The sequence below is a fragment of the Hesperophylax consimilis genome, chromosome 26 (assembly GCF_061612785.1).
Source record: "Hesperophylax consimilis isolate HC1 chromosome 26, BYU_Hcon_1.0, whole genome shotgun sequence".
NCBI lineage: Eukaryota > Metazoa > Arthropoda > Insecta > Trichoptera > Limnephilidae > Hesperophylax > Hesperophylax consimilis.
The window spans coordinates 11,794,508-11,820,746 of NC_142861.1; the positions used below are offsets into that span (position 1 = coordinate 11,794,508).

Consider the following 26,239-nt stretch of genomic DNA (forward strand, 5'->3'; position numbering starts at 1 on the left):
ATTTAAAATCATGTGTTTTTGGTTTGAAAATTTGGTCGCCTAGAAATTTTTCAGATGCTTTAATTAAATACTGCGAGTAGAATACATCTTGTCCTTTGAAATAATCGAGTATTTTTTAGATATTTCTTTTTATAAGCCCAAAAAAATAATATATAGGCCTATGAAAACTGCTTTAAATTTCAAAATCTCCTACTTTCGAATCCATTTTCGGTTATGGTTTTATTGTATAATGTGGCAAATAAAGTTATTTATAAAATGATAGAAAAACATTTAAATATTTGTGTCTGAACATCCACAAAATAAAATAAAAGGCACTTTTTGGCCATGTTTTTTTCTTGCATAAATCAAAACAGCTGGATGGTGTTAAGCGGGAATTTAAGCCTTATCGCCATCTACGTAAGTTAGCGGATAGCGATAGCGGGTAAATGATAGCGGCTCAATTCAAAATATCACACGACGTGGTGCATCGCCTTAAGTTGCAAAAGACATTTTACAATGGATGATTTTAAGGGTTAAAAATTATTTTTTTATTTAATTTAGCGCATAGATTACCAATCACCGTATTTTATGAAGGGGTCGTAATAGGGTGGTATGATAATATTATTAATCAAGGATGCTTATTGAAAAGCGGAATAATTCATGCTTTTCCGCTCCGCGACCTCAAAACTTTCCACAAAACCTCTTTCAATGTATTATATTAAATAGGAAATTTCCGGGGAAAATACGCAAGAATTTAGTTTTAATCTCAAAGTTGCGTGATCGATTTTCTACGAGCAATAACGTAACTGCTGTAAATTCCTTTGGATTAGTTTTCTAAAAAAATCATAAAAATAAATATTTCCAAATCTGTATTACACATATAAGTAATTGTGATAAATCATATGATGATATATTTCAAAATTTTGAAAAAGACGATAAAAATAATTTCCTATAAAAATATTGTAATACTAGCGCAGACTCATAAAAAAATCACGGTGTATTATAATGCAGGATGTGTGAAGCTGAAAGTATAAGTACGAATTTTTACATTACTTACGTGGACCGATGCACTGACACTGCACTGAAAATTTACATGTTTAATAGGTTTGTCACTTCTGTGTAGCTTGTCTTAATTAAATAATGACACTTTAATTCAAAGCAAATCCAAGTTCCAACGATATTTCAATCGGAGTTACAAAGTCACAACAGAAATTATTATTTTTTTATAAAAGTATCAGTGAAAAATTATGGTTAGGATAGTAACGTTAACGTACTCAATGAAGTAAATCTCCTCAGTGAAAAAATTGTATCTTGAATATTTATTTATTTATTTACTATGGGAGTTTACAGATAATCTGACTTACGTGAGAACATCCCGGTTATAAGAACTCAGTTAAAACACACAATGTACATAGCATTACATAAATTTACTTAGAAATAGTATACATTATTTGCAAATATCTAAATAAATATTCAAAAATATAAACAAAATTATATAAAAGCTTATTTAAATAACAAATAGTTTAAAGAGAAGTAAGAGACAAAAGCAACAAGAGACACAAATAAAGACTCAAGAGACACAAATAGAGACACAAGAGACACAAATAAGACTTAAGAGAAACAGGGAGACGCGAGGGACACAAATAAAGACTCAAGAGACACAAATAGAGACATAAGAGACACAAATAAAGATTTACGAGACACGAGGGATACAAATAAAGACTCAAGAGACACAAATAAAGACTCAAGAGACACAAAAAAGATATTGTTTAATTGAGCGCAACATATTTTTCAGCAAAAAAAAACTCTGAATCAATGAATCTGAATCTCTAAACAATGGGAATTGGGAACAATTATTTCAATATTGCTAAGACGTAATGCAGTATCAAGATGGTGGTAAATTATTTAGTGTAAACATATTAGATCTGTAAATTGCTTTCAAATTTTTTTTGTATTCATCTGGAAGTATTTAAGACGTACGTCATACTTTTGTAAGAATTTTGTGGTTGGAGAGTAGTTAAATTACATGTAAATTGAACAAAATCCTGTATTCACAAGTGAAACGTAATTATTCATAACGTAAATCATTTCAGAAACACTCTGTGAAGACATCTGAATCATAAAATTAGTTATTAATGGTGCGATAGTTGACCCTTTTCTAGCATCGCATTGTTCCTAGTACCATCTCTTATAAAATAATGTGCAATTTAACATCTCGTTCGAGGAAATAACTGTGTTCCGGATTTCTAAGGAACTAGTACTGCTTACGCCATGAGAATTGTTAATGTTTCGTTCATACAGAACATTAAGCCACCCCGTTCGTGGATGTGAATTTAGATAGAAGAGAATTAAATTGTGATATGGTGATAATTACAATTTTAGATAAAACAATGTAATTTATTTAATGATTGAAATGTTTATATTATATTTTGTTGAAGATGCATACATTAAAATCATTTAAAAGATATATATATATTTTTTCATTAACATCTTTTGGGTCGATGGGTCTAGAGCAGTCATACTCAACCTGCGGACCGCACCTGCGGCCCGCGGGCCGCATGCGGCCCGCCGAGCTATTTTGTGCGGCCCTCAATACATTTAATATCAGGAACATGATTTACAAAATCTGGAATTCTATATCACGTTAATTTGAGATTAATTGTGACTTTGACGTACAGACATTGAAACCCGAAGAGGATAGTATAAGTATAATATACTATCTATATAATATAAGAGTGTTGCTACTGCACACCATAACTGCACACGCTAGATCTATCTCTAAAAAACAAAGATTCGACAGACAAATATGCGCGCAAATAATTTTGCTCGTGGCAACACATAAATTTTTGACAGTTCCAAAGTTAAATGGTTACCAGTGTTACTACCAACGAAGGCGATGTATCGCCATTTAGGCTACTAAAAATAACAAAAACCTCTTGAACTTATCTTTATATATCTATTTGATATAATATTTTTTGCGGTCAGAAATTTTCGAAAATGGAATTCCGTAGCTACCCCCCCCCCCCCCAATGGATTTCGAAAAATTGTTTTGGGGAATTACATATGATGTTTTTGGCTATGCGGAATTTTTTTTCAGCGAAGTTCTGTAACAACCCCCCCCCCCCTCATGAATTTCAAATATTTTGTGGGGAGCACTCATTTTTTGTGGGGAATTATTATGTTTTACAGAAATTCTCTAACAACCCCCCCCCCCATGGATTTCGAATAATAAAAGGGGGAATCAAGCTCACACCGTTGGCAACACTGACCAGTATAGTGTTGCGGCCCGCGTAGCTTTACAAACATATGAATGTGGCCCGCAGAAGAAAAAGGTTGAGTATCACTGGTCTAGAGTCCTGTTGGAGAGGTAAAAATGGTCTCCTCAAACCATCCTTTCCTGATCTGGCAAACCACGCAGCTGGTGGATCGCATCCTAAACACACCACACCCGATGAACCAGGGCACTCCTGCTATATCACGTAACGGGATGACCCATGTTAAAGATGTTGGTTACCTAATCAATGGTTCAGGGTGCGGCGGTACCAAAACCCGCCTCCCAAATGCCAAATGCTTGTGTACTGTAACTTAGAATGCGGAGTGAGAGGGAACTGCGGGCGGTTGTTCCAAACTATTTCGTACTAATTATCCATATACGTAGGTATCCATATTTTCATCTGCCAGCTTAAAATTTTTTCGATTAGATTTGAGGAAGTCAATAAATATATCGGTGAAATTGCTCTATTGATGTATTTATAAGGAACTATACCAAATGCATCAGAGTCAAGAAATCAGTGTCCATAAATGTTTTTAATTTTTTTTGTTACTATATTTTACATTTCTTATTACAATTCAGTAATGTTGGCCTCACTGGGTGGCTTACCCGTGCTGAGTCTTCCATTTTATAACACAAAAAAAATATTCATAATACACTTATCGAAAAAATATATAATAACATAGTATTATATATATATATATATATATAATATATATATATATATATAACAAAATAAGTTAATTTATATAATAACATAAGATTAATTAAAATTTAAACTAAAAATATAGTTTTAAAATTAAAGTAAAATAAAATAAAATTTAAATAAAAAGAAATAAAATAAAATAAAGTAAAAAATCGATATATTTATATTATATGTTGTGTGTTTTATATTGGTTTTGTGTGTTACGTGTAGGTTTTATTATTTTATGTTATGAAATTTTGGTTATATTGTCTTTTTTATTCTTCAATCCATTTTATAATTTTGTGTCTGAATTTATTTTTGATTTCCTCAATTTTATTTTCAAGTGTTTACACTGTTGAAAGCTTTTATAGCTTAGTATTGGTAGTGTCTCTGTCCAAAGCTTGTATTTACCGTCGGAGTTTTTATGTTTTCTTTGTACGCTCTTCTAACTGGTGTTGGAATTTGTTATTTTGGTAAAAATGTAGTTTAGTAGTGTTTTAACGTATAATTGGCGTATATATAGTACGTCACAACTGTTGAATATTTGGTCTGTATCAGTCAGTCTATGTTTTTTTAGTATTACCTTTAAGATCGTTTTCTGTGCGATTTCTAATGAATCGATAGCCGATTTTGTTGCTCCTCCCCAAGCAATCATTTCATATTATATAATTGCTTGGCAAAGTGCAAAATATATTTTTGTCAATTGTTTTATTTTATATATGTTTAGCAAAATGTGTATTGTTTTGAGTAGTTTATTTGTGATTTGTTTGATGTGAGGTATCCATCTACGGTTATGGTCAATTACGATTCCTAGATACTTATAATAATATGCTAATTTAAGGAATTCACTATGAGACTCACTCGGATAGAGAAATTTTCCAGGATAGCTGGCAAAGCGACGAGTTCAACAGAGGGCGATGGAGTTTGAACTTGATTCTATGACACATTATTGAAGTTCAGCCGAAGACAAAACAAAGGATGGGGAATTTTTACTGTGTAAGGCGTTATTTAAATGAGTGATAATTCAGTAGTTGATCTTAATCCGTTAAATAATACACTCTAAGGACGGGTTGTTTCGGAGAATCTGAACAATTCATCAAATTTCAACGTTCATTTTCGGGTTCTGTGAAAGACTTATCCAAGTTCTGTTTTTATATCATTGTAGGCTAGTTGCTTGACAAAACTGAAATAAAAACAGAACTTGAAAAAATCTTTCACAGAACTTGAAAATGAACGTTGAAATTTGATGAATTGTTCAGATTCTCCGAAACAACCCGTCCTAAGTGATCGACTTGATAATAAGCTTGATTAGAATTTTTCAACTATCGTGCTAGGCACACTACCTTGAATACGTGAGATTGCAAGGTTAATTATTTGTATAAATACAGGGTTTTCCAATAAGAGGTATTATTTTGGTATTCAATTGTAAAAGATTAATGGTTTCGTTGCTTATGTGTGATGTAAATGCTTTGTAAAGTAAACGTTGTCTAGATCAATACCATCCAATTCTGGCCTCTTCATTAATCATCTCTCGATAGCGCAATCCATTCACCGTAACTGTTGCTCCAGCCTCATTTTCGAAAAAGTAAGGTCCAATGACTCCACCAGATCATAAACCGCACCAAACAGTCACACGTTGAGGATAGAGTGGCTTTTCAACAATAATTCTTGGGTTTTCCGAGCCCCAGATGCAACAATTTTGCTTGTTGACAAAGCCACCGAGGTGGAAATGGGCCTCATCACTCAAGATGATTTGCATTTGATTCACTCAAATGAATTTTAATCATTTCAATGCGTTTGCATGCATTTTTGTTAGTGGCGTAGTTTCTACTTTTTAAATGTCAAAAATGACAGCTTCAAAAGTAACATCTACCAAAATAGCGGGCTATTCAAAATAACACCTCTTATTCGAAAACCCTATATTACGAAAAACTTTAAATAAGTAGGATTAATGGAAGAACTTTCAGGATTGAACCTATTTGGGTTGTTAAGATTAAATCATATAATATGTCAGTTCAATTACAAAATACGAAGTTTGGTTTCTATAAGGAAATATAAAAATCCGTCCAACATTACGGAAAAATCTGAATTTTACTCACGTAACAATGCTGGGCAACCAGACAAAATATAATTTAAAGTTTTGATAAATTTTCTCCAATTTGGTCTTCCGATTCGAATAATTATTAGCATACTCTTCAATATTCCTGTCAAAAATTTAATCCGAAATTCCGACTCCGAAATTTAATTAATTTCTCCTAATAATATTAAACACGTTCAAGAAAATGTAAACAGTTCTTACTGTGATGAATTTAGGGGTAAACGCATTTATTTTCAAATCAATAAATCATTTTCATCATTAGCTACGAAACTTTGCCATTGAACTATAAAAAATTAAGACAGGACACCGCATTCAATAGTACTTATGTACAAACTGATTAAATGTAAACTGTCGATTTTCCGAAAATGAATTATGTGATATTTTTCAATTTATTTAATATGAAAAAAATATATATTTGCTATAAAGGGAGTCCGGATAAAGTGCAGTGACATCGGTTGGTAATTTTATATCATAGGTTATCAACTAATAATATTCATTTTTAATCATGTGTGCCTTGAAATTTGAATGGCATCCTATTTATTAATCTTATATCTGGATATCTCTAAATAGTATAAAATAAAGTCGCTATCCTCGTCTGTCTGTTTGTACGCTTAGTTCTTCTAAACTACTCAACGCATAGTGTTGTCACTATCATTGAGAGAATTTCTTCAGGAAGGTTTATATATATAAAACATAATAATAGGATGGGGGGGCGCCTATAAAACTCACACACAACCTCTTTACATTGCGCAAAAACTAATAATTAAAATAATATTAAAGAAATCATTTTTATATTCATCTGAACTCATTTTCAAAGAATTTAAAGTCAGAAAATTAAATACTTTTTTCCTGTATCACGCAACCTTACAAGTTTACAAAGATGATATCCTAAACAAAACCGTACCATTCAAAAACATAGCAAATCTCAGGCAAAAATACATGTTACCAATTCCGATTTGTAAAAAAACTTTGGGTCAGCAAAACTACAAATACTTAGGAACAAATTTCTTCAATAAATTGCCAGAAAATATAAGATCACTAAATGATAGTTTCAAAGAATTCAAAACACAATTAAAAAAATATACTGAAAAGCTAAACTAAATTTAAAAAAAAAAAAAAATAAATAAAAGAAAAACAAAAACAAAAAATTAAAAAATTAAATAAAAATCTAAGAAACTAAACAAATAATACCTCATCCCATACACACAAGCAATTGCTTTTTATGGGAGAACATTGAAAAATAATAAATATTAATCATATCATAATATCTTATCTTATTACTAGTGAAATATATATATGTATATCACACATTGTAAATTTATTTATTGAATAAATTGAATTTGTTTAAAAAAAAAAAAAAAAATTATATTTATAGAAAGTAAAAAAAAGTCTCTGAGAAATGCCGGGTACATGTCAACTAGTCTGGATACAATAAGAGTATACGCCAAGCTTATTAAATTGAAATCTTAAACGAGAAACAAATCGATTGTCGAGATTGACAAAAGTTTGTAATTAATTAACGACAACTAATAATGTTAACACAAAAAGATTTATAGATCGAAGCAGATTTGTTTTGCATAAAAAAAATAATTACACATTAAATTAATTATATCCTAACCTTTTTCAGAATAGTATTATTATAAACATATAATAATGAAGAAAATTAGAAGCGCTTTTAATACAATTTGAACGGAGATAAATGTGCAACAGATTTAGTAAGTTTTGGTTCTAGACCATTTAGCATGCGATCTGTCTCTTTTACACTTATATTTCCTTTTCGTAATGGTGAAACACAGTTTTGTATGGAAATATGGGCCGAAATTGGGCGTATGTTTGGATCACGAAAAACGTCCTCAATTATATTATCATCTTATATTATTATATATTAATAATTTAAACAAATCTCATAAAAAATGATTGCTCACTTTTCACCTTTGAAGATATCACGATTGTCAATTGAAAAATATTATGTAAACTATATAACACATAAAAGTGTTTTTTGATTTTTAAAACTAAACGTGTTCCGATAGTGATTGTCGTATCAAAGAGAAGTCAAAGGACATAATTGAAATATTTCCAAGGAAAATACCAGATATAAACTACATTTCTCTTTTCCAATATAAAATTTATGCATTTTCAAAACACTTCGTGGTATTTTTACGAGGACGTGCCATTGCAAATAAGCCACTGGAAAAACGTATTGATTTTGTACCGCCCGTATTTAACCGGGAGTTGCAATACAAACGACTTCAAGGGTGTTTGAAAATGTGTTTTTTTCTCTACTATACTTTTTTCCTAGTAAACACAATTGTCTGTTCCAACATTTTCTGATGCAATTTTTTTACTCTTGTTAGAAAGAAAATACAATTTTCACTTATTTTCCAGGAAAATTCAAAGCAATAGAACAAAAAACTTCTGAAATTTCAAACAGTACACATATTTACTAACGCTGTAGCATGAATATTGTTTAAGCATTCCATTTTAAAATTCATTTTGTTCGGTGTTCAGCGCGTTTGTATTTTACGTATTTTCCTAAAGAACAGTGAAAGATATTTTCAACGAGTTAGAACTGGGCACAATGAATTGAACAATGAATTTTATTAAAATAAAAACAACGATGGAAATTATTTTAATTAAATGTGAAAACTTTATTCAATTTCTTTATGTGAATATCGTACAAGAGACCCAACTGAACCCAACCGTTTTGAGTCAGTCAGACTATGGCATCACCAATTATTAGAGTTTTTCGTGAGGCTAAAGTTAATGTGGAAGGGGGATGAAGAAAATGCGGAGAGGGAGGGAGGAAGAAGTACATGGCTGTTTATATCTGGTCACCAAATATGGATAAAGCTATTCCAAGTACCGTTTCAAATCTAAATGGTGGTTAGGGTGATACATCTTCCACTTCGGAAGGTGCCGCAAATGTATTATATTTTTGTAAATTAATTAAATATGAATCAACACAAATTAATTCAATAAAATGTACTTGCGTATGTTGAGATTCAAATCTGCGACCTCCGGATCCGTAGTCGAGGATTTAGGCTTTCAATATTTGTAATAATATTTTCAAATGATTAGAAATTTACGGTCTCTTTTTTGCAAAAAAACAATTTAAAAATTCAATTATTTCGAAAAAGGCATACAAATACAATATTGTACCGATGATTCAATCCAATATTGTATTTGTCTGCCTTTGTTGAAAGAAATGAGTTTTTTTACATTTAAATCTTTTTATTCATATTAATATTGCATACGTACGGGCGCAAACAAATAATTTGTCTTAATATTTACAATATTAAGACCTTGCAAAAAGCGTATTTTAATAAAATAAATTAACCAACGATATCTATAAAAACGTACAATATAACGTGCGTCGCGTTTAATATTAACTCTAATTGTTACGTCACATGTAACAGATTGCAGTATCCATAAATAATGTGCACGTCTTAAGTTACATAAATACGTACATTATTTCAATTCTTTCAAAAAAAAATAGTAATAAAAACATTAATTCACTCTTTTCAGATTCCGACGAAATAAATTCCTTAATTTTATTACCCGAACACTTCCATTCACCGAACAAACTCTTCTCTGTCAAAAAGCTGAAAAATTCATCCCACGAATTTATGGGGCGAGGAAAAACTGTAAAAAAAAAGGCGCCAAAAGGGCGAAAACAAAATTTCGTCGTGATAAAAGCGCGGGAAAAAGACAGACGAGAAAGACATATTGAGAAAAAGAGGGGAAAAAACTGCATCGGCTTGCGTTTGCTTTTTTAATTTTTATCGATTCATCATTTTTCAACGACGTCTCGTCTCCATTTTTAAATCGAGACCAAAGAGAAATATCTACAAAAAAATTTTTTTCGTGAGACAGTTTTAATTGAATAGATCAGTAAAAAAATACGGTCACATCTAGGACTCAAACCCAAAACCCTTGCCTTGCCGGAGCACCGCTTTACCAACTGAGCTAATGAGACCCTATCTCCTTCGGTCATAGAGAATAAGAATAAAAAAAAAACCGTTTGGGATAGATATTTCTCTTTGTGAGAACGCTCCTTTAAGACCCCGTAGAAAGCGTTCGAAGATGGTTTGAAAGTTGGCAAAATAGTTGCATTTACAGATACACTGTGAATTTTATGTGAATATTACGCAAGTTTCCTAATAGCAAGGAACCAGTGGGAAAATTTATTTATTTATTTATAACACTTTTTTTCACATAAAAATCATCCTTACTAGGAGTAAGCCTGTATCGAGGTTAACAATTTACATTTGAGTGAAGCAAACATAAGAGTAATCACAAACATAAAGTAATTCTACATACAAACACAAAATATTTCAAAATTAAAGAAAAAATAAGTATAAGATATGTTACCAGATGGGTAATTTGACAGTATATTGTAAAAATATTTGAACCGTAACTAATAATTAATCATTTTTCAAAAGAAGAAGCAAAGTAGATAATAAAAACAGATAGGGTTACATTCAGTTTTTAGCAAATGGGACTTAAATAAAATCTTATTATTTAAGAAAGGACAAGGATGAAAAGATATTAAGACAATCGTCTGTCAATACATAAATCTTAATTAACTTTTTAAATTTAACTAAGGAATTGGTAGACTTAATATGATTTGGAAGAATATTAAACATAAGTGGTGCCTAATTGGATCCCTAATTGTGGTATGTCGTGATGCTGGAGGGATTTTCCGTTGTTGTTTATATGATTCTTTTCTGAATTTAATTGGTTTTACATCCTGTCTTAATATATTACTATATTATGGTTTTTATTTTTGTTTTATACAATACTATTCTGTTAATTTATTACTAGAGTCGAAATATATAAAATTTATTAAAATTAATGTTTATACATATTTTGGTATATTCAGGGTGTCTCAAACGTCAACGTTATCCCTTTGGGAGCTGACAGGCCAACTCACGACGGACTAGAATATCAAAAAATGACTTTACTAAAATGTCGTTAGTTTTGAGATATTGGCACTTTAACGATTTGCTTCAGTTTTTGAAATAGTAAAATATTTGGTTTATTTGAATTTAGGAAAAAAGTATTGTAGAGGGTTTTTCAATAAAATGTGTTTTTTTGATATTCAATTGTAAAAGATCAATGGAATCGTTGCTTGTGTGGCACGTAGAGCCGTCTTGTTGAAAGTAAACATTGTCCAGATCAATACCATCCAATTCCGGCCATAAAAAATCATTAATCATCTCTCGATAGCGCAATCCATTCACCGTTACTGTTGCTTCAGCCTCATTTTCGAAAAAGTAAGGTTCAATGACTCCGCCGTACCACAAACCGCACCAAACAGTCACACGTTGAGGAAAAAGAGACTTTTCAATAATAACTCTTGGGTTTTCTGAGCCCCAGATGCGACAATTTTGCTTATTGACGAAGCCACCGAGGTGGAAATGGGCCTCATTACTCAAAATGATTTGCATTTGATTCACTGAAGTGAATTTTAGTAATTTTAATGCGTTGTTGAAGCGTTATCGTGCCATTTTTATTAATGACGTAGTTTTTACTTGTCAAATGTCAAAATATGACAGCTTTAAAAATAACATCTACCGAAATAGCGGGCTATTCAAAATTACACCTCTTATTGGAAAACCCTATAGTTTTACTGCAAGTAGAGCTCATAATTAGCTCTGAAATTACTTCAATAATTAGGAATTCTAATAAACACACTTGTCCAATTTAAGTCACAAGTGTTTATTTAGAATTCACCATAACACAAATAATAATCCAAGGTGCTCTTCTCAATATTTCTGCAGCATTCTTCAGCAAAATTCCAGCTCTTTTGCAGTGAAATTACAATATCTTTTTCTAAAAAGTATAACTATAAGCACTAAGTGAGCTAAAATTGAATATTAAAAATCGATCAACTTATTGACTTGTTTTCGCTTAAAATCTCTAAATAGTATAAAATATAGTCGATATCCACGTCTATCTGTTTGTGCGCTTCGTTCTTCTAAACTACTCAACGGATTTTAATACGGTTTTCATTATGATTTAGTAAATTTTTCCCGGGAAAGTTTATATACCTATATAAAACATTCATATTATATTTATAGAAAGTCGAGAAAAGTCGATTTTTTGTAATCAAGTCGTAAATAAAATATTTTGGGGCCCTAACCCTATATTGCTAACGCTGGCTTAACCTAATGAGATACGTCACAATAATTTAATAACAAATTGTATCTTGAAAAGGCCTGCAAAATTTTTTGCGATGGTATATGTCTATCTCTTTAGAATAACCCCCAGTAACGCCGGGTACCCCTCAGCTAGTAATAAATTCATAATAAATTTGACGTTTCGCAAAGACATCAATATCGGTAGTGTACAGTGTACACCCACTCCAATATTTATGAATTTATTTACGCCTTAAAGGCTTTTACATGTGTAAATTGTTATAGGTAAGTTGTTTAGAAATACAATCATTAAACTGAGTATGAATGATATAAGCAGGTTATCATAGTGAGTTTTATTGGACAAGGGAGTTCAATAATTGTACATAATAAAATAAGAAGAAGACTTTAAAATACAATTTCTTATTAAATACTCTAAAAATACATACATTAGAAGATAGACGTAAAATAAACGATTTAACGTTCTTATTCAAAATACTTAACTCTAAATTCGACTGTTGTGAATACCCACAGTAACAACACGACAAAATACAATATTCTACAGCAGCACACATAAGCGTAACTATATTGCCCACTCTCCGATACAACGACTTCATACCATGGGAAATCATTACTTGGGTGATGTTGACATATTCAATACCAACTTGGCAAGTTTTGTGGATCATTTAAAACATTTATTTCAACAATACTCCTAAACACATCATGTAAACCTACAAATAGCTGTAATTTTCTGTTTTTGTTTCTTGTGTTTGTATGACTTGTTGCATAGCTTTTATCAAATGTAATTTTATTCTTATTTTTCATGTTTCAAAGTATTTGTCAAATTAAAATTATACAACCAACCATGTAAAAGCCCTCTGGGCAATTTTTTTTTAAAATGTGAAATCGCACAGGAGTCCAAGCTGCTGCCAACCTTCTGGAGCCAGTGGGACTATGGCATCCCTGATTGGGGTATGTTATGAGACAAACACGTCCAAAGCCATTTCAAGCAAAGTTTCAATTCTGAATGGTGGTCTTACATCAGAGCGATACTGAGAATATTTTCCACTCTGTAAATACAAATTACAGTGCAATGTGCAGTAACTTTGTTGACATTTATAAAAGTAATTAATAATAGTTTGTTGTAAAGCATGATTGTATTCAGCAAACCTTTATTACGACAGACTGGGTATTTTACAGAACATAGCTAAATAAATACAGCGATAAAAAGTGCAAATGAAAAGTATGAAAGATACACATTTGTATCGAAAGATGTACAAAGGAGTTATCCTATGGTAATATAATATCGTAGTTAAAGTAAGTTTTTTTAACATACTAAAAAAAAATAAGCACAATATTGTAACTAACAAAACTTATTTCAAAAATACAGTATACAGTGTACACTAGGTATGTGTTGGTTGCTTCAACTATATTTGTACGACCTATACGGTATGATATAGCAGCGCTGCGTTTAATTTGAGTTTTTATCGCTTATTACATCAGGTAAATCGTTAAATAGATTTGTGCTTAGATATTCGTTATCTTAGCTAAGATCTTCATAAAAAATAACAAAATGCTTTTATAAGAGTTTGGTCGTTCGTGTGAACGGAAAAAATCTTTAATGTTACAGTGTACCACCTATCCAAACATCCATTATATCTGAGATAAATTAATACTCATTTAGTAACTTTATGCAAAACTGCTGTTAGGCAGCAATTCAAGTCAATTTGTCATTAAATTCCTCTTGAGACAAAGAACCTCTGTATCAATTTAAAGTTTTAGAATTAGTAAAATTTTAGCAATTAATTCACTTTAAGCCTTTTTACAACGAGTTTCGTCAAATACGGGCCGTAATTGCCGTAGGGCAGTTAAAAAGTAAACAAGGGAAGTTCGCTTACCTTGTTTCTTACTTTGCCAGGGGAATTTCAACCCTCATTGTTAGACATCTACGCATTGTGAACTTGAGAGGAAATTGGTATTTTTGAAACTTTTTAAGCATGATAAATATTCATAGGCGGCAAATAACCTGACTATATCAGTATCGTCTACTACCACGATAGTAAACTGGGAATTTTCTTTATGCAATGATGGAGGAATGAGTAAGCAATGGATTAAACAACAAATCTTCAGTCAAAAACATCAAGAAAAATGTTATTTGCGCGACTAAGATGTGAATTCTGAAAATTTTAATTATTTTTTCAAAATAACAACACAAACTCTAATGAATTAAATACAAGACTCTTTGACGAGATAGCTTAGTGGTAAGAGCTGACTCCTGCAAAGCTGAGCATTTCGTGTGAGAATTCTGGCAATGCGATAACCGTGTTTTTCTACGAAATGTTTTGATAACATTTTTTGCATATTTTTAGAGCAATTAAAAAAGTTTTTTAATACCTTTAATGAGTATAACTCAAAATTGTAATATTTAATCAGTAAAGACAATATAAGCGTGTTTAATTCCTGGATGCGACTGAAACTTTTTCTGAAAATTATGTTTGAGAGTCGCTGATACATAAATAGTAATAAATAATAAAGCACCCTTGAGGTGATTTTGTACAAAAACGGCGCTATACAAATCATCCAAATATTATTATTATTATTACAAATATATTTGTATAAATGCATATTTTTTACATTAGCTATTAATATATTTGTATAAATACATTAATATAAATAGATATTTTTTACACAAGCTATTAATATATATATATATTTTTTTTTACAGTGAATGCCTCACAAGAGTCCCAACTGCTCCCGTCTGGAGCCAGTGAGACTATGGCATCCCCAATTGGGGGATGTTGTGAGGCTGAAGGTAAGTGGGGAAGGGAAAGAGGAAGGTGGCGAAGTACCTGGCTATTCAGATCTAGTCACTAAACACGGCTAAAGCCATTTGGAGCAACGTTTCAATTCTGAATGGTGGTCTTACACCAGGGCGATACTGGTAGTATCTTCCACTCTGGAACGTGCCGCAAATATACTATATATTATTTTAATTAATTAATTGTGAAATAACACAAATTAATCAAATAAAATTTATTTGCGCACGCCGGGTTCGAACCCGCGACCTTCGGAATGGCAGTCCAATGCGTTACCACTGGACTATGCCGGCCGTCATAGTCCAGTGGTATATATGTGTATATATATACAGTGGTCCATATTTCTATAAATAAACATTTTTTTATATTAGCTATTAATATATTTATATAAATAGATATTTTTTTACATAAGCTCCACTCAGGAAGCCCTGATAAAAATATATTCTATGTGTTCTTAGGGGATGCTGTGTATAGGGTGTTTTTACAGAAACGAAAGAGAGAAAATTTTGGGAATAAAAAGGGTAGAAGAACGAAAGAACGAACCACTTGGGGTGACCTGGAGATGAAAGTTTGTTAGTTATTCAACCAATGGTTCCCGGGGAGGCTGTATCCATATTCGCTTCCCAAATTGAATTGTCTTAAATGATTATATATTCAATATTTTTACCCACGGTTCATTTCCGTTCAATTGACATTTATGTAAAACCGAAACAACATTATCTACCAACCACTAGAACACACTATTTATTTTGCACTTTGTAAATATTTTCGTAAAATCCAGCAGTATTGAAATGCACGCGCATTTCAAATGTCAATATTATCTTGATATTTCATCTGATACACGCATTATTTTAAAGTCATTTTGACACTATCATTTTGAATCCGATAATGTAAAACATGTTTTAAAATAACAATACTGTGAATACATTAATATTCCTACATAGTATTAATGAGAAAAATTAAATAAATTATATATTCGGGAGAGTAAATAAGATACATGGAAAAGTGTATGCTAGAACTGAAAGAGGTGGGATTGGACGCGAATTTTAGTAATCTGAAATTATGTTGCCTGTTGTGTGCTGATGATGCGTTGCTGATTTCTAACAGGATGGAAGATCTACAGTCTCTCGTGTCTAGGATCAACGACGTATGTATGAAGAATGGGTTAATGATGAGTGTAAGTAAGTCTAAAGTTATTGTGTTTGAAAGAGAGAGTACGAAAACAGTGTGCAATATAGTTGGGAATGAGAAAAACTTGGAGCAGGTGGATGAGTTTGTGTATTTAAGAAGTGTGTTTACGAGAGATGGGAAGGCTGACAGAGATATTGAAAGAAGGGTAAATGCGGGTAACTTCATTAATTAGGTTTGGGGAATTTGGACAAAATATACTTAGTATATATAGTTATATAGTATTTTGTCACGTTACACGTTTCATGTACATAAATCGTTTTTCTTTTTCAATGTCTACATATTCTTAAATAGCTTACCATAATAAGCCGTCCACTAATTTTCCATTTCAAACTTATAACAAAAGATAAAAGTGCATTGAGTTAAAAATTTCTCCGTCGGATTAAACGATAATCAACGTCTTAAAGCATTTCCAAACTAGTTGCAGAGCGTAATTTAATTTGAGAAATAGCAAATGGCGCAAGCATAGACCACGAACAGATGCAGCAATTAACCATAGACTATGGAAATGAGATCTTTTTAACATAGCGAAATGATAAAGAAATTTTCCACGGATGTAACTAACTTAGTTGAAGTCACCGAAGGAGACTAAATTAATTAAAAGTTTTTTAAAGTTTTTATTGTAGATAAAAGAAAATTACATTTTCACTAGAAATAACTAATACATTACCCATAAATACATTACATAACGATATTATTAACTTTCAATGTTTTGTTGATTGAGCATAAAAGTGAACAATTTTTTTTTTAAATGTACTTAAATTTTTTCATTTTCAATTTTGTCTGGGAGGCAATTATATATGTTGCTCCTCTCGTAACCAGTGGATTACTTGCCATAATGAGTATGTATGGTGTTTAAATGTATTTTATCGTGTTGCCGTGAAAAGTGTGTGTGTACTTGGGACGTTTTAATGAGAATGTATGAGTTTATTATTTATTTTGCATATAAGTAGACATATATTATATTCATATAATTTTCTTAATGTTAATAGTTTTGTTTCCATATATATAAATTTTTGTGGATGTTCTAGATTTTATGTGAAATAGAAGAGAGTATAAAATTGCAGTATCATCTGCATAAAAAAAATTTACCGTTTAAATATAATTGGGAACAGTAGTGGTCCTAGTATGGATCCCTGCGGAATTAATTTTTTAAAATTAATTAACAAAAGTTAGTCTACATAACTGTGATCTAATCCTGGAGTACTCTAAGTGAGTAATATACAAACAATAAAAAGCAAACACTTTGTGGCTTGACATTATACAAAGTGAAAAAGATTTTTTGTTTTAAACCACTTTATTTTATTATATACGTCGACCGGTTTCGGTTGTTCCCAACCTTCAGGACAATAAATATATAAACTAAATATAGTACAGAGAAATCTTACGAGGTAAACAAAAAAGAAAGAGAAAGCATTTTAGAGAAATGTATGTACTATAAAGTAAAATTTATAACACACATAATTATTAGTAAGGGGTTCAGTGTATAGCTACGGTATTCAAAAATTAGCGGCAATTTCTAAAAGGAGATTATTCTACATCATTCTATCATATTGAAATATGATTTTTAAAGTTAAAAATGCACATATTTTCAGGTGAAAAAAAGCAATAATTGTTGAATAAAATACTAATATTTATTGAATGGCGGTTAAAAACAAGCCGACGTAGCACAGTGGTTTCGTGCATCTGACCGGCAATCCGAAGGTGCGGGTTCAATTCCCGTCGCGGCAATTTATGTTTTATACTAATAATTATTGCTTATAATAATTTGTTATCATTTATTTGTTGTTTTCACATAGCAAAATATTTTATGATATTTTCATTGAAAAACATTGATTTTTCCCTTACCCTGTTTCCCGGAAAAGTTATTATTATTTTTCCTTTGATGTTAAAATTTCTAGTGCAATCTACGATGATTTTGTTCCCACTGTTATTATTTCTTTCATCGACATCAAAAAGAAAAAAACAACATCAATACATAAATATATAGGTACTGGGTATTATTTACAAAACCCTTTACGGTATTTAGTTTAAACCCTTTCAAGTTTAGAGGTTTTAAAATAATGGTGCCAATTTTCAGCTTCTTCAAGCTTTATGAAAACGAGATGCTTTGGGGAATGTTTTTCATGGACTTTTTTTTTAATTTGAAGTCTAAATAATATAATTTTTTATTAGAGAAAAAACAAACATTCCCGAGTTACGAATAACCTTACAATATTTGAAAATCTCCTACTACCAACATAGTAAGCGGAAATGTTCTTGTATCGTGATGAAGGACTTAGCCAGCCGATGAATTGAATTCACCACGTCTGGGTGGGACCCAAACGCGATTCTAACTCAGCCCCGTATAAAACGACAGGAAAGAGGTTTCGTTCCTTTCCCATAATTCGTGGCTCGGCTCGCGATTCCGTTCGCAAATGTCGGTAAACGTAGCATAAGACATTATTTGTGTTTGCATTTTTATTCATTTTATCCGATAAGGCGAAGCTTAATGCCAAATCATTATTTTGATAAATCTTTATAACGAATTGGTGTACATTATGAATACCCAAAAATATGCTATAGATAAATTGAAGGTTTTCCTATCGTTTCGCTAACTACGAATACAATTAAAAGAATAAATTATTCAATAAAAAATATAAATGTAAACTACTAAAATAAATATTTTTTCAATAGAAATGTATGAACGCGTAAAGGAAACAACTTTAAAAAAATACAATATTATAGCTAAGATTGTCTGTGACAGTTTCACTTGATTAACTTTTTTGCTTTCTTATAAAATTATTTACAAAATAAATAAAAACCAGTTTTGTGCTTGAAATCGAACGTTTCTAGACTCCGTTTGTCAAGCGATTTTAATGCCTATTACCTGCAATATAAGGTATACCAAGAATATAAACTTTTTGGCTTGTAGCTTCCACTTAAAAACAATGCAAGACCATTGAAATTTAAAACAATATCTTCTACAAGGATAGGTTAATTGCTGACGTATCTGTCACTAGACTGACTGCCGAAATATTACGAATGTTCATCGCTTCTAGTGTTTACAAGAATGCGGGCCTGGCATTGTTTTTTTATTCAAATCTACAATTTTGAAGGTCATTGTCTAAATCTGATTTCGAAAAACTCTGCGTACATCTCAGGCAACTAGCACTATTCAATAAAACAAGGGAGACGGGAAAGAGATGGGGAAAGGGAAGTACGATTGTGAGGATTGTCAGTACAGACTCTTCTTCTCGACATAAATTCCAGAGAGAAATGAATAAGAAACTAAAAAAATAAGAAGGTTAACTGACAGATTGAAATCTAGACTGAGAAAATGGAAGAAGTCGAGAGGACGTGATATGACGCACGTTTGACGGAGACCGGAGGAATTTTACCTAGAATGATCTAAATATAAAATCCGATTCTTCGAAAAGAATTCAATCTCCCACGTTGCTTTTTATGAGTATCAGTAAATATTTAAAAAATATACCCGGAGGAAACGGAGATAAAAAATAGTGCAAGAAAAAAACGGAAGGAGAGGAAGTTCTGGAAGGAAAACTGTAGGAATCTAGGGATCAATGGTATAAAAATATTGAGGAGGTCAGGGGTCTCAACCATATTTATGTTCTTTTAATATATTTAAGTACCGTGAAACAACTGGCCCAAGATTTTTTTTTATTTTTTTTTTTATATTGACTCCACACAGGAGGCCCTGAAGAAAATAATTTCCCTCAGGGCCTATGTCATCTTTGGGGATGCTGTGTGGAGGGTCTTTTTGTGGAGAGGAAGGAGTGAACATGGGTCTTGAAGAGTCCCATGTTGTAGGAGGGAGGAAACACAGAGGCCGGCAGTTCGTTCCACAGCCGAGCTGTTGAACTTAAGAACGAATCGTAGAAGCGACACGTTCTCATGTGACAAATTTCAACCATGTACAAATGTTGGGCGCGCGTTTGGCGTGTATCTATACTACGCACCGGTGCCAAAGGGATCGATGACGCTAGTTCCTCAGAGCATCTTCCATTGTAATACCGATAGAACAAGGATAGCATAACAGAATTTGAATAGATCAGTATGTCCATGAGTGACGAGCGAATGATATACCCCGCCCTTTACGGCGCAAGGCGATGGGTCAAGAGAAACCAGTTGAAATGGTCTCTTTTGCTATCCAATAAAATGTGTTGGGGCGGCGGTAATCAAACCCGCATCCCAAATCGGAAGTTTGGTTTATTTGGTTCGTTTTTCGAAATCAATTGAAATACAGATTTGAGTAAACAGTTTCAAGTTTCGTAAAATCAAAAAATCTATAAACACGCCAATTCCCGAGTTTAAAAAGGGACCTTTAGATACGTTCTTATTTAATCAATGTAACATTATTTAGAGTGCAGGTACTTTAAATAATACCGGATATATGATGATAATCTATCTGACTAACCATCACCCGTTTCTCCGGAGGTGTAGGCAGAGAAAACAGACCGCGAAATAAGTCGGTCTTGGCACACACTCCTTGCCGCATTCATACTCTTCTGTGACTCTTTACGTGGCCCGGCTGAAATATTTGGTTCACTTGATCGTGTCATGACTTCTTCAAGCGTCCCCGAATTCCTCTACCATTCACGTTTGTATCATTATCTCCTTACACTCATTTCTTCGTCCATTTGCTCTAATCTGTCTATCTAGTTATATAAAGAAGAATGTCCATATAAGTATCTTATATAAGTGCTCTGGAGCGGGTGAATGGGCGGCATGAATATGATTTTTATACAAATCTACAGTTTTATTACGAGATTGAAGGACTTTTGCACACTTAACCTTCAAAACAAGTAGAAGATCACTGTCTACATATTGTTTCTGAAAACTCTAGGACTTCAACTAGTATAATCTATTTATATATAAAGAAGAGTGTTTATGACCTGTGGAGTGGGTTTGATTTTTATACAAATCTATAGTTTAATAGCGATATTGGTGAAATTTTGTACATTGGAGGTTGACTACCAATTTTCTAAGACGTTCTAAGGAATCAGATGTTTAAGTCAATAATGGCTATTTGTTGATTTATAGAGAATTAGTTTACTGGCAATGAATTTTGTTCCCGACTCCCGTTTCTCCTCTCCTTGATACCTCTCCCCCGTGCTCGGGCATTCATTCCAAAACCAACAGTCGTGACGCGAAGTGAACATTATATTACCTATAACGCATCGCATATCATATATAATAAATAAAATTGGTTAAGCCAAAAACTATAGTGAAAGTAGTATCCCAACAAGTGAATGTTTCTCAACCTCTGTAAGTACCTTCTTCCATATAAAACTCATTGGCAATGTAACGATATCAACATAAAATAATTGATTTGTTTATTAGAAGGTCCTTTTTATAAAAATTAGTATAGACCCCCAATTTCCAGGCATACAGTGTTAATAGGCAGTATGGTGCGTTCATGTTGTCAGTTATATAACAGGATTACATTTCGTCTCCGTCAATTGGAGTTGCTGGAAAAAATATTAATAAGATAAAGAGAAAAAAATGTTATTAGAAATATTTAGGCGATGCACTACGTAGTAATGCAATATCATGTGTTTTTGTTTTGAAAATTCGGTCGCCTAGAAATGTTTCAGATGCTTTAATTAAATACTGCGAGTAGAATACATCTTAGCCTTTGAAATGATCGAGTATTTTTTAGATAAGTCTTTTTATAAGCCCAGAAAAAAATAATTTATAAGGCCCATGAAAACTGCTTTAAAGTTCAAAATCTCATACTTACGAACCCATTTTCGGATATGATTTTATTGTATAATGTGGAAAATTAAGTTATTTATAAAATGATCGGAAAAAAATCAATATTTATGCCTGAACATCCACAAAATAAAACAAAAGGTACTTTTTGGCCATGTTTTTTTCTTGCATAAATCAAAACAGGCGGATGGTGTTAAGCGGGAATTTAAACCTTATCGCCATCTACGTAAGGGGATTTAAATATTACACGCACTACATCGTGTAAAATATTACACGACGTAGTGCATCGCATGAGATTGTGACTTGACCAAAGCAGCTACGTCCTACCGAGAATGAGCTGGAGCGATCTGAACAAACGCATGCGAGACTAGTCAGCTTCCCGGTAGGCCCTCGAAGTATTTTTTATTGTGATTGAGGGGGAAAGAACCCGAAGTATCTACGTGAAATTTTGAACACCTTTCCAATTAAGTATATGCAAATTTTCATCAATCTCAGAATAAAATTGTAGATTTGTATAAAAATCTTTTATTTATTTTTTATTTAATAATTAATCAATTTACAGAGTATAATCATTAATGTTAAGGTGATGCACTACGTCGTGTAATATTTTGAATCGAGCCGCCATCAATAACACTCCTTACGTAGATGGAGATAAGGTTTAAATTCCCGCTTAACACCATCCGCCTGTTTTGATTTATGCAAGAAAAAAACATGGCCAAAAAGTGCCTTTTATTTTATTTTGTGGATGTTCAGGCATAAATATTTCATTTTTTTTCGACCATTTTATAAATAACTTAATTTTCCACATTATACAATAAAACCATAACCGAAAGTGGGTTCTTAAGTAGGAAATTTTGAACTTTAAAGCAGCTTTCATAGGCCTTATAAATTATTTTTTTCGGGCTTATAAAAAGACTCACCTATGTAAAAAATACTCGATTATTTCAAAGGCCAAGATGTATTATACTCACTCGCGGTATTTATTTAAAGCATCAGAAAAATTTCTAGGCGACCAAATTTTCAAATCAAAAGCACATGATTTTTCATTACTACGTAGTGCATCGCCTTAACTAAAATAATTCATATAATAAGTTTTCACTCCTTTTGACTTTTTAATCTTTCTCTTCAATAGAAGCTGGCGCTTGTGTCTAGAAGAGTGGTGAGCATCAATATGAAGAATATTTAGTTTTTGTAACTATGATTTAAGGAAATATGAATATTAAAATTTTAAGTAATTAAGAAGATAAATTCATCATTTTGGTATTTTTACATTGAACTTCTCTTTAATCGCTTTTAGTAGGTGTTTATCGTTTTCTATTGTTCTGATATTTTCGGGTATAATATACGCCAGCAGCCGGCTGGCTGCCCGGTGTCCGCAACAGGCATTCTTTTTTGTGTATCACAAGTGTGTGGCAACGTTTGGTCTATAATACCCTAGTATTTATATACCAGATTATATGTCAAAAAGTGTTTGTAGTTAATAGTACAATCCATGGACTTCCTACGAGAAGTTGCAACGATTTTAGGCTTCCTATGACAAATTTATCGGCAACACAAAACAATATTTACTATAAAGGTTTCAAAATGTCCAATGAACTCTCTTTAAATGTTAAGGAAGCTAAGAGTATTGCAGTTTTTCGTGGGTTATGTCTCAATGTTGTGAAGTCCACATATTAGTACGTAGGTAATAGATTTAAGTTTTAGAATAGATGTACACTTGATATAACATGTTAAATTTTATAACTTAATAATATATAAAGACAGATAGATTATGAAATTCTCCAAAGAAGATGTATTTTTTGTGATTGATGGTTCGTGGTGAGAAGTTGATTATCTCAGGCTTATTTGGGGTAATTTCTCTATTTGATTTATAAATATTCCAAGAAACGTCGCCCTTAGTTTCGCACATGAAAAATAAACAAAATATGACTAAATTTGGTTAAACTACACAAATAATAAAATAAAATTCACTCACCTATTGTGGTCAATGCCAGCGTACACCAGTAGTAACTCTGTAAATACTGTTTCACGACGTCCGCTGACTCCGAGTCATGGTACACCCAATTCTTACTTCCAAATCCATTATTCTTATAAATTATATGATACAGGCATCCATTCCAATGGAAGATCACCAGCAAATAATGTATCAAGCTTGTAGATCTGAACAGATTGGGATAATTCGTGTGCCTCTCCGTTCTGTCCATGAACGCCCAGAATCTATAGATCTTCACTAGTCTAAATGATCTTAGGATAGAGTTGAATCCAATGGACAGATAGAGAAAGTCCAATGGAAGCAAACACAAGCAGTCTATGTAGAATGTGGTTGAGTTCATGTAGTGATTTCTGAGTTTTACGGAGTCGGTCTGAAGCACCCCGTCTTCTAAGTAGCCCGTTCTGAAGTGGAATATGATGTCTGCGAAGTAGAGAAAGTCCGAGAGGTAATCCAGGCAAAACCACACTATTATCGTCTCGCCTGCAAAGAAAACAAATAAAAATATCGTTATAAGGTAAAAGTTTTTTTTAAATTACATGATTAAAGAAAATGACGACGTCCATGGTCGAGGGTAAGGCTTTAGACTAAATCCAATGGTCGTGGCTTCAAACCATGGCGTGCGCAAGTAAATTTTATTTAATTAATTAAAAAAAGTGGGTGTGTCAAGCCTACGCAAGACAGAAGTGAAACTTCTAGTATTCCTCTCTCTCTATTTTCATTTCATCATCTCTATTTTCTCTCTTAGGTTAGTTTGAAAATTAGAGGTTAAATAATTCAACGACGAAGCATGGATTTGCTTTTTCTAATATTTTCTTATAGATGAATGACGTTCGATTAATGTATAGTTCCAAAAATTTTCAATTTATTCACAAGTATACAATATTACATAAATAACAATATTACAATTAAAAATTACAAAGAAATTACAATGACAATGATGTGTTCATCACCTCTATCTCGTCACTACTCATTTTTAACACTGAAATTCTGTACCAAACCGTATGAACCACAATCAATTACGTATTTCACTCGTATTACACTCACGACGCAGTATACTAACCAAGCAGCTGATGCTTGGCGTGGCGCAGTTCGCTGGTGTCTGAGAGAGAGGAAAGAAGAGAAGAGAGAGAACGTTCGTGAGCGGCTCCCCCACCTCAACAAGCGCATATGGTGAGAGAGGGACAGTGAACGGTGAGCGGTGGTGGGGGTACCCGCATTTTCGTGTCGATCCTGACTCGGTTTTACTCCGTCCCCGAAAATCCATTACGCGCCTAAAGAAGTTTCACTTCAAAAATATATTTACTACATTTCTGACTCATTTCTGAATGTAAAATAGTCTCAGTATTTCCTTGGTAAAATACCGCCATTCAGAATTGAAACATGACCAGATCTGAATAACCAGGTAAGTGTTTTTCTTCCTTCTCACTATATTTTTGGTGTTTTATAAATTTTAAATTAATTATCCCACTAGAAGACTTACAATACCATTTCTAATTAAACACTCTAAAAATACACACATTGGAAGACAGGCGTAAAATAAACGACTTAACTTTTTTATTCAAGATTCTAAACTCTAAATTCGACTGTTGCGAACTTCTGCAACTCATAAACTTACGAATACCTACAATAACAACACGACAAAATACACCATTCCACTGCAACACACATCGCTCCCCAATACAACGGTTTCACACTATGGGAAACCAATACTGATGTCGATATATTTAATATTAACTTTTCAATACTATTCCTAAATGGAAGTTATATTTTTTAAACCAGTCAAATCGCTGTATTTTTTAATTTATGTTCTTGCTATATTTAAATTTGTTTCTTGCATATATTATTTTTTAATGTAATTTTATTTTTATTATTTTTTATTTCTTATGTTTCAAAACTGTCATTAAAAATGTACCACCCACATGTAAAAGCCCTCTGGGCGTTAAATAAATAAATAAAAATTAATAAATATTTAAAAAAATATTATGTGAATCCGCATAAGAGTACCAACTGCTCCATACTAGTGAGACTCACAGGAGTGAGACTACGGCATCCCCAATCGGGGTATGTTGTGAAGCTGGAGATGATGGGGAGGATAAGGATATGGGATAGATGAAGTTGGGGACGTACCGGCTATTCAGATCTTGTCACAAAGCACGGCCAAAGCCATGTCAAGCAACGTTGAAATTCTGAATGGTGGTCTTACACCAGGGCGATACTGAGCGTATCTTTCACTTTGGAACGTGTCGCAAATATACTTTATATTATTTAAATGAATAATTTTTGGTATAAAACAAATTATTCAAATATATATTTTTTAAATTATTAATAAAGTTAGTGATAATTCTGAATTCGAAATA

The 26,239-nt window shown here is 32.2% G+C and overlaps 1 protein-coding gene across 1 annotated transcript in view; it reads right to left on the reverse strand.

The window, feature by feature from the left end:
• LOC149411121 (cyclic nucleotide-gated channel alpha-3) overlaps positions 1 to 26,239 on the reverse strand; it is a 244,696-nt gene that overhangs the window by 165,059 nt on the left and 53,398 nt on the right. Inside the window, exon 4 of the mRNA XM_089647642.1 lies at positions 23,865 to 24,362. Within this exon, the coding sequence (XP_089503768.1) occupies positions 23,865 to 24,362 (498 nt within the window). The remainder of the gene's footprint in view (positions 1 to 23,864; positions 24,363 to 26,239) is intronic.